The sequence below is a fragment of the Cucurbita moschata genome, unplaced genomic scaffold, assembly GCF_002738365.1.
Source record: "Cucurbita moschata cultivar Rifu unplaced genomic scaffold, Cmos_1.0 Cmo_Scf00048, whole genome shotgun sequence".
NCBI lineage: Eukaryota > Viridiplantae > Streptophyta > Magnoliopsida > Cucurbitales > Cucurbitaceae > Cucurbita > Cucurbita moschata.
In genome coordinates, this window is record NW_019268564.1 from 114655 (window position 1) to 127865 (window position 13211).

Below are 13211 nucleotides of genomic sequence, written 5' to 3' on the forward strand. Positions count from 1 at the left end.
AAAAAAAAAAAAAAAAAAAAAAAAACTATATATATATATATATATAATTGTGTACCTTATTGCTTACGCGTCCGAGAACCCACCTTCAGCCGCAAGAAACTTCCCGAGCAAGTGAATGGGGGGAGGTCAAACAAATTGTAAGACAATTGTCCACGTCATCAGTATCCACGTCATCACCGAACAGATAAAACCCCTTCTTTCCTTCTTCCTTCCTGCTACGATTCAGCTTCCATTACTTTCCGTTCCGCCATTACTGAGAAATTCGCGAACAGAAAAAAAAAAATGTTGAAATCCCTTCGTTTTGCATTCAAACTCTGAAATTTCCTCCATTCCATTTCTGCGTTCTAACTGTTCATCACAACAGCCATTCAGAGACAGACTCCCATGGATGCCTCACCTAGATCTACCAATCTCTCTCGCATATACACCATCAATGTCCTCCATGCCGATTCCTACAAGGAGATGTCGAGAATCACCAGCTCCATGGACCTTGTGGTCGCCGATCAAGACCACCTGGTGCTCGCTCAGGTGCTTCGCCCTGATCGAGATCACGTCCACAAGGTTCTTCACCGATCTAAATCCAAATCCCTTTCTGAACTCGTATCTTCTTACTTCGATAACAGCGAGAAAACCACCAGATTCTGCCTCTCCCTCCGCCGCTGCATCGCCGAAGCCCGGAGATTGTATCGGCCAATCCAAAACCTTATCGACCAACTTCCACAGTCCCACTGTGACCTCGTCTTCCAAGAATTCTGTAAATTCGATAAGGAACACAATCCTTTCCCCGGCCCTGACTCACCGACCTTAGACCAAATCCGTGACCTCTTCGGCGTTCTCAATCGGCAACTGGAACGCCGCCTTAACAAATCCAGTTCCAGGATTCGCTTTGTTCGCCCTCCCACCGTCTGCTGCAGCGGCGATGCCATCACCGCCTATATTCCTTCTAGGTTTGCCAGGAGAGAATTGGCGTATGCAGCTCAGATCAAAGTTGCATCTAGGAATACCTATATCCTAAAGACTGACCTTGACACGCTTGATAGCCTCGTTAGGCGTTTGCATAACGCCGTGGAGGGCGACAAGCGTTTCATTCAGATGGGTTTGGGCATAATGAATGATAATAACACAGCTCAGGAAGTACTCAAACATTTGGAGATGAACCAACAGAATTTGAGGCATTACCTTGATCTTCTTGAGGAAAAGATAACAACTTGTTTGATCACTGTCAACCAGTCAAGATCTCTACTACTCCAAGAGATTTTACATCATCAATCTAAAGCTGAGTCTTCTCATTCCCAATAGTCACATTTAACTAAATCAGGGGACTTTATAATTCTTGTATTATTGTTTTGTTCCCATACTGACATTCAACCTGTCTCTAACATGTTTAGTTTACTGTTAATAAACTCAATGAATTCATACCTTCTGTAACTATTACAGTTCACTTTAGCTGGAAAGTTGATAGCATTTCTTAATCGAGTTATATGGGTATCTGGGTGTCACAGTCCTACTTTTTCAACCGTGCAACGTCGTGATCTGGGTTTAATGGGATGAATGTAGAGAACTAGAACAAACTAACTAATAAGTTAATCTTAGAATATTGGTTTCCTTGTTGAAAATGGAGAGAAGATAATACCTCCAGTTAATGTGAGACATTAGATGGTGCTATCTCCTCTGGGGTTATGCCCATGATCTTATTTGGCACTCCTCAAATCTTCACAGGAATATGCCCCATCCGCACCCTGTGTTTGATTCTTGGCCAAGTCAGGGAAGGCATTGGAAGAGATATTAATGAATATGAATATCAATCAACAATGGCTTATTCATTCGTGATTCATGATCGCCTCTGTGAGTCAGGAATATAAGCATTCGCGAGTCGAAAAAGGAATAAGGTTTTGTGTAAGCAGCTGTTTTGTAGCCTTCCCCTGCTTCATCAATATATAGAAGGAAATTAATCACCTCCTTTACCTGAAAGTTTTGAGAGATGTGGGAATGTAAGCCACGAGTAACGAACACCATAAATAGCATTGAGAATGAGGGCCAGAAGTTACAATGCAAGCTAACCTATGCTATACAATCAATGCAATATGTATACTGGATTTATATTTGTAATAATGTCAAAATGAGTTCGAAGGATAATCTTTTGTATATCTATACTTACTTTCAATGATCGATGATGATGGTGATGTGAATAGATACATTCATTACTAGCATCCTTGTCCTACTGTAAATCACAACGAACATATAGTTTACAAAAGAAGAATGTGATATGACTGGTTGGTGAATGGGAGCTAAAGCCATCATTTTCTCAAGCTACGTTTCTTAATATGCCCTATGCTAATTTATAACAAAAGAAAAGCATACTCCAAACAAATGGGTCACCTCCTTTACTGTAAGTTTTGACCTACTGTAAGTTTCGAGAGACGTGAGTAAGTTTTGAGAGACATGGGAATGTAAGCCACGAGTAACGAACACCATACATAACATCAAGAATGAGGACTCGAAGCTCCAAAGCAAGCTAACCTATGCTACAATCAATGCTACATCTGTACTAGATTTGTATCTGTAATAATATATCGATGCTACATCTGTACTAGACTTGTATCTGTAATAATATATCGAAAGGAGTTTAACGGATGAATTTTTGTATATCTATAATTACTTTTAATGATCGACGATGATGATGATGTGAATGGATACGCTCATTACTAGCATCCTTGTCCTCCTGCAAATCACAATGAACATATAGTTTACAAAAGAAGAACGTGATATGACTAGTTGTTGAACGAAGTGCTGAAGTATGGGAGCTAAAGCCATCATTTTCTCAAGCTACGTTTCTTAATATGCCTTGTGCCAATTTGTAACAGAAGAAAAGCATACTCCAAAGAAATGGGTCAATGGAATTAAGCAATTAGCCATAGCCTCATTTCCGGATCACCTCTTGTATTAAACTAATAAAGACTAAGAAGGTTTGGTACCTCATCAGCAAAATATGGAAGATTGTCATGAGGATTCTCCATCAAGTATTTCGTCAAAAGCTTCTTGTCAAGCTTCATGAGTCAAAACAGAACAATGGAATAAACAAGTTTGCTCTTGATGTTTCAGTAGCTATTTAGTTATGTTTCTTTGAAGTATTAGGTAGTTTAGCACCTCGGACGCATCCATGGAGATAGGGAAGATTCAGACGGTATAATGCAGAAAGTGCAACCGCCATTTCCTCATCTGTTGTTCATTTAAAATTGTTCTTCTCCATCACCTGAAGAAATCCAATTATTGGAGAAATAATTGAGTAGAAAAATTAGGTCAAAACAGAATACGTCTTCCTACAAATACAGCTAGGGCTGGAACCTCTCTATAACAGCAAAAATTATCGAACGTAGTCACCACGATCATCTGAACTTTCAACCAAATCAATAAAAAATTCTCGAGCAACGACAGACAGATTACCAAAATTAAATCGAAGGATTCGTGAATAAGAAACCATTGAATGGTAAAACTAGCAAATCGTATAGCCACAGGACCTGGAACAGTATCACGGTGTATAGGATCGAATAATGAATACAAATGCTGCATAAAATTGAATCTAGAACAAAAAAAAAGAACGAATAATTCTGAAAAAAAGGAGGAACAGTAATCAAGAGGTTGTAATACCAAAAGATCGTCAAAATGCAGAAGATGCCAAGCTCGAATTGAGTATTCTACTCATCCCTGTCCGAAGTATCTTCATTCCAAAATAGGTTTATGGATTGCGCGGCCGGCGAACACATATTTTGGTCTGGTCTGTTCGTAGCTCGGTGGCCCAATGGCCATTGTTCGACTAAACCTACCTTATTTATATTTTATATTGTAATTATGATTTGTGAATATTTTATTTTAAAGATAATAAATTATTTACACTTAATTGAGTAAAAAAAAATTCATTTAATTTTTTTTTAATTCAATCCAAAATCGAAGTTAAATTAATAATTAAACTATTAATCGAATCTCTACCAATCAAATAGTTATAGGTCAGCGTTCTCATTGACACACCGTCCAGTGTCCAGCTCTAATACCATTTGTAACAGCTCAAACCCATCACTCACAGATATTACCTGCTTTGGCCCTTTACGTAGTTATCAATCTAGCATCTAAATGGTTATCCAAGAGGCAACATCCTCATTGACACACCATCTAGTGTCCAGCTTTGATACCATTTGTAACAGCTCAAACCCACCGCTAGCAAATATTATCTGTTTTGGCCCTTTACGTATCATAGTTATCAATCTAGCATCTAAATGGTTATCCAGGAGGCCAGCATCCTCATTGACACACCATTTAGTGTCTGGCTCTGATACTATTTGTAACAGCCCAAACCCACTACTAGCATATATTATCTATTTTGGCCCTCTACGTTATCGTAGTTATCAATCTAGCATCTAAATGGTTATCCAAGAGGCCAGCGTCCTCATTGACACATCATCCAGTGTCCGGCTCTGATACCATTTGTAACAGCTCAAACCCACCGCTAGCAGATATTATCGCTTTAGCCTCTTACGTATCGTCGTCAGCCTCACAATTTTAAAACGCGTCTACTAGAGAGAGGTTTCCACACCCTTATAAGAAACGTTTCGTTCCCCTCTCCAACCGACGTGAGTCTTTCGGTAACCATCTCTGATCCAAACTAATACAAAAGCAGCCTTTGAAGTGTATATTATTGGTATCATTTACCATACCCAAATCAAGCTTGGAAACGCATCAAAGAATAGCATTTCTATGGTAAATACAAGAACAAAACTACAAGAGCAAGCATCACTAAGCTACAGAAATGGATGATTTTCTAAGCACCATTTTCACTTCAAGGATTAAGACCCTGCCTCGCTTTCAGGACGAGCTCCTCTGTCGTCGCTCCAATGATCTCGTTCGCACGTTTTAATCCAACGCAGAAATAACGTCCAATGGTATCCTAAATCAAAGTCGACGAAGAACGAATCACATGAGTATACCGTGCACCATCAACTTATATAAACCAAAAAGTCAGCAGTCGTACGTATGTGTGTGTGTGTGTATATGCACGTGTTGTCATACTTCGATTTCAGTAAGAAAAACGCTTAGACTAACCCGTGAAACAATTCCCAATTTCTCTAACTTTTGAACTGCATCGTCCACTTCGAAGTTGCAACGCTCACCGAACTCTTCTTTGATCAACTCCTCACACCGTAGATCAAGATCCTAATCACATTTCACCGTAAAATTTCAGATAATCGGCATCGAGCTTTCGATTCAAAAAAAGAGCAAGAACATAAAGTTGAGATAGAAGATCAATACTGCTAAAGTAGATTTGCCTTGTTCCATCAGTATAAAGAATGAAATGATCACTTCTTTGACCTTCACAACATCAAGGGGAAAAAAAGGCATTATAAGTATCGATTAACCGTTCGCGTCGTAAACGACAGAGAAACTCAACATGTGGAAAGAGCACGAGCAAAACATCGACAGTCGACATACCACCGGCATACCCAAGAAAACAACTAAGCTTAATTAGCTATAAAATTTCGTTAAGTACCGAAGTAAAAGCTTGATCAACATGCGTATACGCCCCAAATTCAGATGCACATGCAAACAGAAGCTAAACCAGTGAGCAGGCAAACAGAACGGTCAAACCGTACAAAGCGGTACGGGAAAATATTCCTCACAAAAGCATGAAAGCTACTAGCAAAACGACCACTAAACATATCCTTCAACGATTCAATTACGAACAACCATGAAAAATTAACGTCTTTAAATGATATTCAGATTCGACCGACAAGAACGTCATAATATACATACTTCCTGTTGGATCACATCATCACACAGATGAAGAAGCGTGCCCCTTCCGCTATCGAGCTGTTTGTCGTACATCGATTGTGTGATTAAGTTCTGATATGTAGCCAAATTTTGCTGAAACCTAGAGGATTAAAAAGAATGGCCACAGACTATTACAAGCATTAGAGAAATCAAGACAATACGAATACGCATCTAACAGAGAAAGGTACTTAACGAGAAATAGGTCTTCGCACAGTAACCGATAACCGTAGAGAGAACGGCGAAAATGACCCAAAAATCCGCCTTTGGCATTTCGATCGAACCCACTACAGCAACCTAAAATATATAAACGATAAGAACACGTAAACGAAATATTAAGTGCATTACGTAAACATTCTTAAAACTAACCAGCCCGACTATAGCAGATACGAGGAACGTAACCCAGTCCATTGGAGTCAATCCCGGACTTTTCTTCTCGGGCTGTCACAAGAAGTTTGTAATCAATCTTATCACCCGAACGGTTCAAGGAGCTAAGGAGAATGATTACTAAAATGGAGAAAATGAACTTACAAGTACTATTTCCATATCGGCCATCGGAATGTTTTTAAAATGCTTGACGTATATTCCACGATCGGGGTTGGACTTTGTGCTTGCTCGCCTGAAGAATTACCATTCCTTTTACATGTCAACGAACTATAGTTCAGAATAATTGAAAAAACAGAGTAATAGATATCATTCATTCTCGGCTTAGATACTAACACAACAGTAAGCACATACTATCCCCTTAGAGCCCTTCCACGAACGTTGCTTGTCTCTCTCATGCTCACTCCCCTTAGAGCACATTCACTAGCGTTTGTCTCTCTCGTGCTTACTCCTTTTGGAGCACTTCGATGGGCATTACTTGTCTCTCTCGTGCTCACTCCCTTTGGAGCATTTCCAATGACATTGTTTGTCTATCTCGTGCTCACACCTCTTGGAACACTTCCACGGGCGTTGCTTGCCTCTCTTTGTGCTCACTCCTTTTGGAGCACTTCTATGGCTGTTACCTGTCTCTCTTGTGCTCACTCCTCTTGGAGAACTGATTAATGTTCGAAAGAACTCCATCACTTGCAATGGTAATTCCTTGAAGCAATTTTTCGAGGTCTTATAGAAGAACATGCCTAGAGTTCATCCTATTTTGCTCGTTGTCACGCTACATTCCTGACCGATTCAAAAACCTCAAGGACAAGGTATTTGAAGACGACTAGTAGATCAGAGCATCTACGACTATGCACTTTCTGTAGCGGCTTTTTCTTAAGATACCATCCTATTCTTCCATTCGGGATTGGAGTCCAACCTTGACGGAGTAATAGATATCATTCATTCTTAGCTTGGATACTAACTCGCAAGGTCATTCCTTCACCAATACGCACGGATAATAAACAGCATAGCAATGATGGTAAGGATAAATCATCGATATATACCCTTCCGGTCAATAAAGACCACAAACTCCAAAATGTACTTAAATGGACCCGTCTCGTTTTGAACCAAGACTTCCAACTCATTTAGCCAAACGAAGATAAACACGGTAATCAAATCCTACTCGATTTAAAATGGAAGTTCAAAAAAGAATGGTGCACGATTAGTTCCAAGCAATAGAGCAGTACCTGTAAACTACAATAATCCTATCGAAGGTAGGTTCTTGAATAGTAGTCTTGCCCAGCATATTCCGAACGCTGTAAAGACGAAAAATTTAGAGAGTTAATCTTCTGAACTTCGTTTTATCGAATAGAAATATATGTTTCCTTGTCAAAAAGTATATGTACAACCAATAATAATGGATAATGGAATGCACTTCTACATTCTACTGTAAACAAAGACACAACCGAAAACCTGAACCTGATTTCACGGGGTAATTCAGAAGGAAAGACGAAACGAAAGATTAATTCGACTGAACACGAAGGAAAGACTCAATGAATTCTCCTTCACTCCTACCGAAAACCTGAACCTCGGCTTCGCTCCTTCACTAGATTGAACAAGGTAAGTAAAGCGGCTGGATGAGAAGAAACTCTCATACCACATCTACGACATTCAATGGCCTAATGGGTCGATAAAACATTAGAGGGAACAAGTTCGAGACTCATTTCTTCAATGAGAATAGCCAGTTTGGGAGGCTAACACTTTAATGGCGGTCTGGAACATGTCAGTCTAGATCTAAATATGTCGAAGGAAAAGGAAACAAAAGCATGAACCAACTGAGTCATACACGAGTCGTAAGAAACTATGCACAACCTTAGTTCCATATTCTCCAGACGAATTCGTTCGACATGTAGGTCATCTTGATCAACATCAGGGGTAGCCTCATCATTCTTCTTCGAATCTTCCATAGGTCGTCTTTTTGGCTGTCGGGAGAAGATCTTTTCTAGCCTGCAACCACGTCACGCCAATCAAAAGGACAAAAACAAGAAATAATATGAATGGTGTTCAAAAAGAACCAAGAACGGCTACGGGTAGAGAGAACTCCCTCCCAAAAACTACACAAAAGAGCCGGCTAAAAATCTCCTTTTCACCGTCAGCCTCACAGTTTTAAAATGCGTCTGTTAGAGAAAGGTTTCCACACCCTTATAAAGAATGCTTAGTTCCCTTCTCCAACCAATGTGGGATCTCACAATCCACCCTCCTTGGGGGCCAACGTCTTCGTTGACACACCGCCTGATGTCTAGCTCTGATACCATTTGTAACAGTCCAAGTCCATCGCTAATTGGCCCGTTACATATCACCGTCAGTCTCACGGTTTTAAAACGCGTCTGTTAGGGAGAGGTTTCCACACCCTTATAAAGAATGTTTCGTTCTCCTCTCCAACCAACGTAAGATCTCACATAAATGAAATAAATTGTTTATTGATTTGAAGCATTAACTTACTTCATTAACCTTAAAAGATACGCCCAAAATCTTGCAATAACCATGTCTACTTTCTCCATGAAAAAGAAATCGGTCGTTCGGTCAATTCCAATTCCTCGCCTAAATATAACGTACTGACAAAAAAACGGTACAGATGAGATAGAACGTGAGAGATATAGGCCTGTATTCATTCAGGTGAGTATAAGGTTACACAGTTGCAAAGAATCAAACCACTCATGAACACCCCATGCACAAAACTAAAACAACATGACCTACCAACAAATAGCTCGAGTTTCTATATTTAATACCAATGACCTACTCTGTACAACACATTCTGCAAAACATAGGACAAGACCCTTTGTGGCCTCGTAAACCAGACAATAGTGCTACGAAGTAGTTCAAAACTATGATTATAGCATGAGGTCCGTGTCAAAGAATCTATGCATGGACAGTCGGACCTAAGAAAATAAGGGGGTTGAAGAGAGGAAATAGAGCCAAACTTTGGCACTTAAATCATAAATCCAGAACCTAATAAGTAGAAAGTCACGATTCTCCACAATGGTACGATATTGTCCACTTTGAGCATAAGCTCTCATGGCTTTACTTTTGGTTTTCCCAAAAGGTTCTGTACCAATGGAGATAGTATTCCTTACTTATAAACCCATGATCAGCCCCTTAATTAGCCGATGTGGGACACCTCTCCCAACAATCCTCCCCTCGAACAAAGTACACCATAGAGCCTCCCCTGAGGCCTATGGAGCCCTCGAACAGACTCCCCTTTATCGAGACATGACTCCTTCTCTGGAGCCCTCAAACAAAGTACATACCTTGTCAACAAAGTCGGGTAGGTTGGGTTGAGGATGTGCAGTAAAATACTTCTTTAAAAGAACCTTGTCGAGCTACAAAGTAAAAATATAAACATAGATAATTTACACGTCATCTCTCGTTTTAGATCTTAAAACATGCACAGTTAAAAAACGAACCTTGGAGTTGTCAACTGTAATAGGAAGATTTAGGAGATACTGCCCTGATAGCGCAATTTCGACCTCCTCGTCACTTGTTATCTTGAAATTACTCTTTTCCATAATCTGTATAAAAATTTAGGACTTCTTAAATGATCAATGGGTAACAGTAATCAGATAGTCATTAAATTCAAGCAAGGAACAAATAATCGCAAAATTCTTAATAACTACGAGTGTTCGGATCAACTCAAGCTCGCCTTGATTAATGTCTTAGGTAGGTGTCCGTGACAAGGATCAAACTCACTCCTCAAAGCATTTTTGAATTTTTATTTATGTCCTAATGTAGCTAAGTCGGATTGGAAAGTTAATTGAGAAACTGATTGTAACGGTCCAAGTCCACCGCTAGCAGATATTGTCCTCTTTGGGCTTTCCATTTAAGGTTTTTAAAACGCATCTGCTAGGGAGAGATTTTCATACCCTTATAACGAATGGTTCGTTCTCCTCCCGAACTGATGTGGGATCTTGCAATACTGATTATCACCGTAAAGAAAATGAGAGTAGGGAAGTTGTACGAACCTGAAACAGGTAAGAAAGAAAATTTTGTTCGAGAACTTGAATTTCATCGGAGGATAGGTGTTGCTGCTCCAACTTCTGGGCTCCATGAACAGGATCAAAAAGAGAGTAGAGTTGCTGAAATCATAACAGATATCTGTCAGTTCAGGTTCATAAGAGAATAGTAGAGCAGTGAAATGAGTACCATCAAATCCTCGAATTGTAGAAGGTACCAAGCTCGAATTGTGTACTCCACACGCTTGCAGAGTTTCAAGAACTCAGCTCGATCTGAACTATGTTCTATAAAGCGAGAAAACAATCAGCAACCGAGTTATAAATGGAACATGAATTTTTAGGATCTGTCGTCTCAGTTTGGCACGTGGTCAAGAAAATAGTAATGAACCGTGGTCATTCTTCTATCTCTAGAAGTGCATACCTGTAACGGCTCAAACCCTCCGCTAACAGATATTGTCCTCTTTGGGCTTTGCCCTCAAGGTTTTTAAAACGCGTCTGCTAGGGAGAGGTTTCCACATCCTTATAAAAGATGCTTCGTTCTCCTCTCAAACCAATGTGGGATCTTACAATCCACCCCCTTCGGGGGCTCAAAGACCTCGCTGGCACTTGTTCCCTTCTACAATCGATGTGGGACCCCTCAATCCACCCTCCTTCGGAGCCCAGCGTCCTTGTTGGTACAACGCCTCGTGTCCACCCCCCTTCGAGGTTCAGCCTCCTCGCTGGCACATCGTTTAGTGTCTGACTCTAATACCATCTGTAACGGCCCAAACCCACCGCTAACAGATATTGTCCTCTTTGGGCTTTCCCTCAAGGTTTTTAAAATGCGTCTACTAGGAAAGATATCCACACCCCTATAAAGGATGTTTCGTTCTCCTCCCCAACCGATGTGGGATCTCACAATCCACCCCCTTTCGGAGTCCAACGTCCTCACTGATACTCATTCCCTTCTCCAATCGATGTGAGACCTCTCAATCCACCCCCTTCAAGGCCCAACGTCCTTGTTGGTACACCATCCCATGTCCACCCCCTTTCGAGGCTCAACCTCCTCGCAGGCACATCGCACGGTGTCTAGCTCTAATACCATTTGTAATGGCTCAAGCCCACCGCTAGCAAATATTGTCCTCTTTGGGCTTTCCCTTTCGGACTCCACCTCAAAGTTTTTAAAATGCATCTATTAAGGAGAAATTTCCACACCCTTATAAAGGATGCTTCGTTCTCCTCCCCAATCGATCTGGGATCTCACACTACCCTTAAACCAAAACGAAAAATCACAGGCCAAGGAAAAGGGTTCACATCAACAGCATTATGAACAACAACAATATGAGCAATACAAAGAGAATAATAGCACCAGCCTACTCAAAACGAATGTTACAAAATAGACATAAACAGGCAGTTTAGAGAGCGGAGAAACACAGTCCTAGAACTCATAAACAACAGAAACCCAAAAATTGTAAACCAGAAAGAGAGGTGTTCGAACCAATTAGATTAGCCAGAGTCATGATCAGCCTCGGCTTCAACACCGGAATGACAGATTCACGCTCCAGCCGAATTACTTCCTTGTTCTTCCCCATAGTTTAGAACCAACGAAATAGAAGAGCTCAGCAACGACCGACAATAATCCCTGAAGGAATGACCAAATACCGAAGCAAAAGACAGTAAGATTCGCGACAAGAATGTTCAATTCATGCCTTAAAGAACAAGGCAGAACGGGAAGAAAAAACCTCGGAATCAGCAAAGTATATCGTCCGAAACAGTGTCGAGAACAGCAGTCCGAGTGGATTAGAAAACTAATCATAAATATGATGAAGAGACACTAAAAATTTGCCACAGAATTTGTCGCTCCTCTCAACCATCCGTTGAACACTAAAAATTCTCCTGAAACTGGCCGCTCGGTTCGGAGGGGAAATGTTCTGTTGTATTCTACACACCTGTCGGGTAATTTCAATAATATTTAATTAATTTATTTATTTATTTAGAAATTCAACCGCCAAGTGCTACGCCCTTTCATCTTTGTCGTTTTTTGTTTCTTGGTAATTCTTCTACCGTCAGAAATGATTAGTTGCTTAGCCATAAATCCAAATTATACGATTTTTTTGTTAGTGGATTAGTGGGTCCCATGCCGACCGACACAACCGAGGTCGACCAAAATTCCCTAATTTAATTAATATATATATATATATATATCAATTTTATATCGTATAATTTATTATTTCTTTGTGTGGAGAACAATTCTTTTTTTAGCACCTTATATATTTAATAATATTTCATAAGCAAAATTATAAAACGGAAATTTATTTGTGAGGGAGACAACGTGGCTTTTATACTATGTTAGGAATCACGACTCTCTAAATTGTATGATATTTTCTATTTAAAGTCACTTGCAGTGTAAAGTGTAAGTTCTCATGCCTTTAATTTGGGGCCCAAATGCCTCATTTATTCTAATAGAGTTATTATTTCTCATTTATAAACTCATGATCTTCCACTAAATTAACCAATGTGGGACTCACTCCCAATAATCTTCAACAATTCCTTCGATGTTTTTCATGGGTTAAATAGATATCTTTAATTATTTTTTATTTTATAAATATTTTAATTTATTAAAATATTAAAAAATTTGGTGGGTCAATTATAAATTTTTTGGTTTACCTTTAAAATAATGTATTTAGACATATCCACATTTTGTTAAATATTTTAACCATTTTTTAATTTTATTTTGAAATGTTCATTAAAGATTAAAGATACTATTTCAAAATTTAAAATAATAAGGTTAGTTTTTAAAATAATATATTGAAGCTTTAATATTTAAATGTTTGTATTTTATTGTGAAATGACTTACCTATCCTCGCTTTGTTTTATTGTCTATCTGGCACTACGTGAAGGGGAAAAACAGCGACGGATGAGAAGACAGAGACCCGTTCTAAATGTTTTTTTGTTTTGGTTATATAATTATATGATTTGACACGTCCTTTCGTATGGGTTATGAAGGTTCAAATAGTAATTTTACATTTTAGGTAAACTTTAAAT

At 39.4% G+C, this 13211-nt stretch overlaps 3 protein-coding genes across 5 annotated transcripts; 1 reads left to right on the forward strand and 2 right to left on the reverse strand.

Annotated features, from left to right (window-relative positions):
- The first annotated feature begins 249 nt into the window (after positions 1-249).
- LOC111435234 (UPF0496 protein At3g19330-like) lies at positions 250-1428 on the forward strand. Its single transcript, XM_023072645.1, has one exon. The coding sequence runs from the start codon at positions 385-387 to the stop codon at positions 1297-1299; it is 915 nt and encodes a 304-aa protein (XP_022928413.1). The 5' UTR covers positions 250-384; the 3' UTR covers positions 1300-1428.
- An 84-nt stretch (positions 1429-1512) lies between these two features.
- Positions 1513-3814, reverse strand: LOC111435236. 2 transcript variants are annotated; one of them, XM_023072648.1, is made up of 5 exons: positions 3649-3814; positions 3148-3219; positions 2976-3047; positions 2660-2722; positions 1513-1965 (listed from the first exon to the last, which is right to left on the reverse strand). In XM_023072648.1, the coding sequence occupies exons 2-5, from the start codon at positions 3160-3162 to the stop codon at positions 1786-1788; spliced, it is 330 nt and encodes a 109-aa protein (XP_022928416.1). In that variant the 5' UTR covers positions 3163-3219; positions 3649-3814; the 3' UTR covers positions 1513-1785. The 2 variants fall into 2 exon arrangements, with proteins under 2 accessions (XP_022928416.1, XP_022928415.1); XM_023072647.1 differs by lacking the exons at positions 2976-3047; positions 3649-3814 and adding an exon at positions 2403-2520 and having other exon boundaries at positions 1513-1928; positions 3148-3426.
- Positions 3815-4658: 844 nt separating this feature from the next.
- Positions 4659-12109, reverse strand: LOC111435231. 2 transcript variants are annotated; one of them, XM_023072639.1, is made up of 16 exons: positions 11909-12109; positions 11665-11808; positions 10378-10472; positions 10197-10310; positions 9642-9746; positions 9486-9557; positions 8680-8792; positions 8050-8184; positions 7425-7493; positions 6349-6436; positions 6187-6258; positions 6014-6114; positions 5803-5920; positions 5302-5361; positions 5095-5205; positions 4659-4939 (listed from the first exon to the last, which is right to left on the reverse strand). In XM_023072639.1, exons 2-16 carry the CDS (start codon positions 11756-11758, stop codon positions 4832-4834), a joined length of 1455 nt encoding a protein of 484 aa, XP_022928407.1. In that variant the 5' UTR covers positions 11759-11808; positions 11909-12109; the 3' UTR covers positions 4659-4831. The 2 variants fall into 2 exon arrangements, with proteins under 2 accessions (XP_022928407.1, XP_022928408.1); XM_023072640.1 differs by lacking the exon at positions 11909-12109 and having other exon boundaries at positions 11665-11902.
- Positions 12110-13211: the final 1102 nt, after the last annotated feature.

Excerpts from the sequence above, each read along its gene's own strand:
- LOC111435236 (XM_023072647.1), bottom strand. Across the intron at positions 2,521-2,659 it reads ATCATCGTCGATCATTAAAA|GTTAGCTTGCTTTGGAGCTT; the intron begins GTAATTATAGAT and ends ATTGTAGCATAG. Across the intron at positions 1,929-2,402 it reads GTCTCTCGAAACTTACAGTA|AAGCAGGGGAAGGCTACAAA; the intron begins GGTCAAAACTTA and ends TATATATTGATG.
- LOC111435234 (XM_023072645.1), top strand. The coding sequence starts at position 385 with ATGGATGCCTCACCTAGATCTACCAATCTCTCTCGCATATACACCATC.
- LOC111435231 (XM_023072639.1), bottom strand. The coding sequence starts at position 11,758 with ATGGGGAAGAACAAGGAAGTAATTCGGCTGGAGCGTGAATCTGTCATT. Across the intron at positions 10,311-10,377 it reads TACAATTCGAGGATTTGATG|CAACTCTACTCTCTTTTTGA; the intron begins GTACTCATTTCA and ends TTATGATTTCAG. Across the intron at positions 4,940-5,094 it reads AATTGGGAATTGTTTCACGG|GATACCATTGGACGTTATTT; the intron begins GTTAGTCTAAGC and ends ACTTTGATTTAG.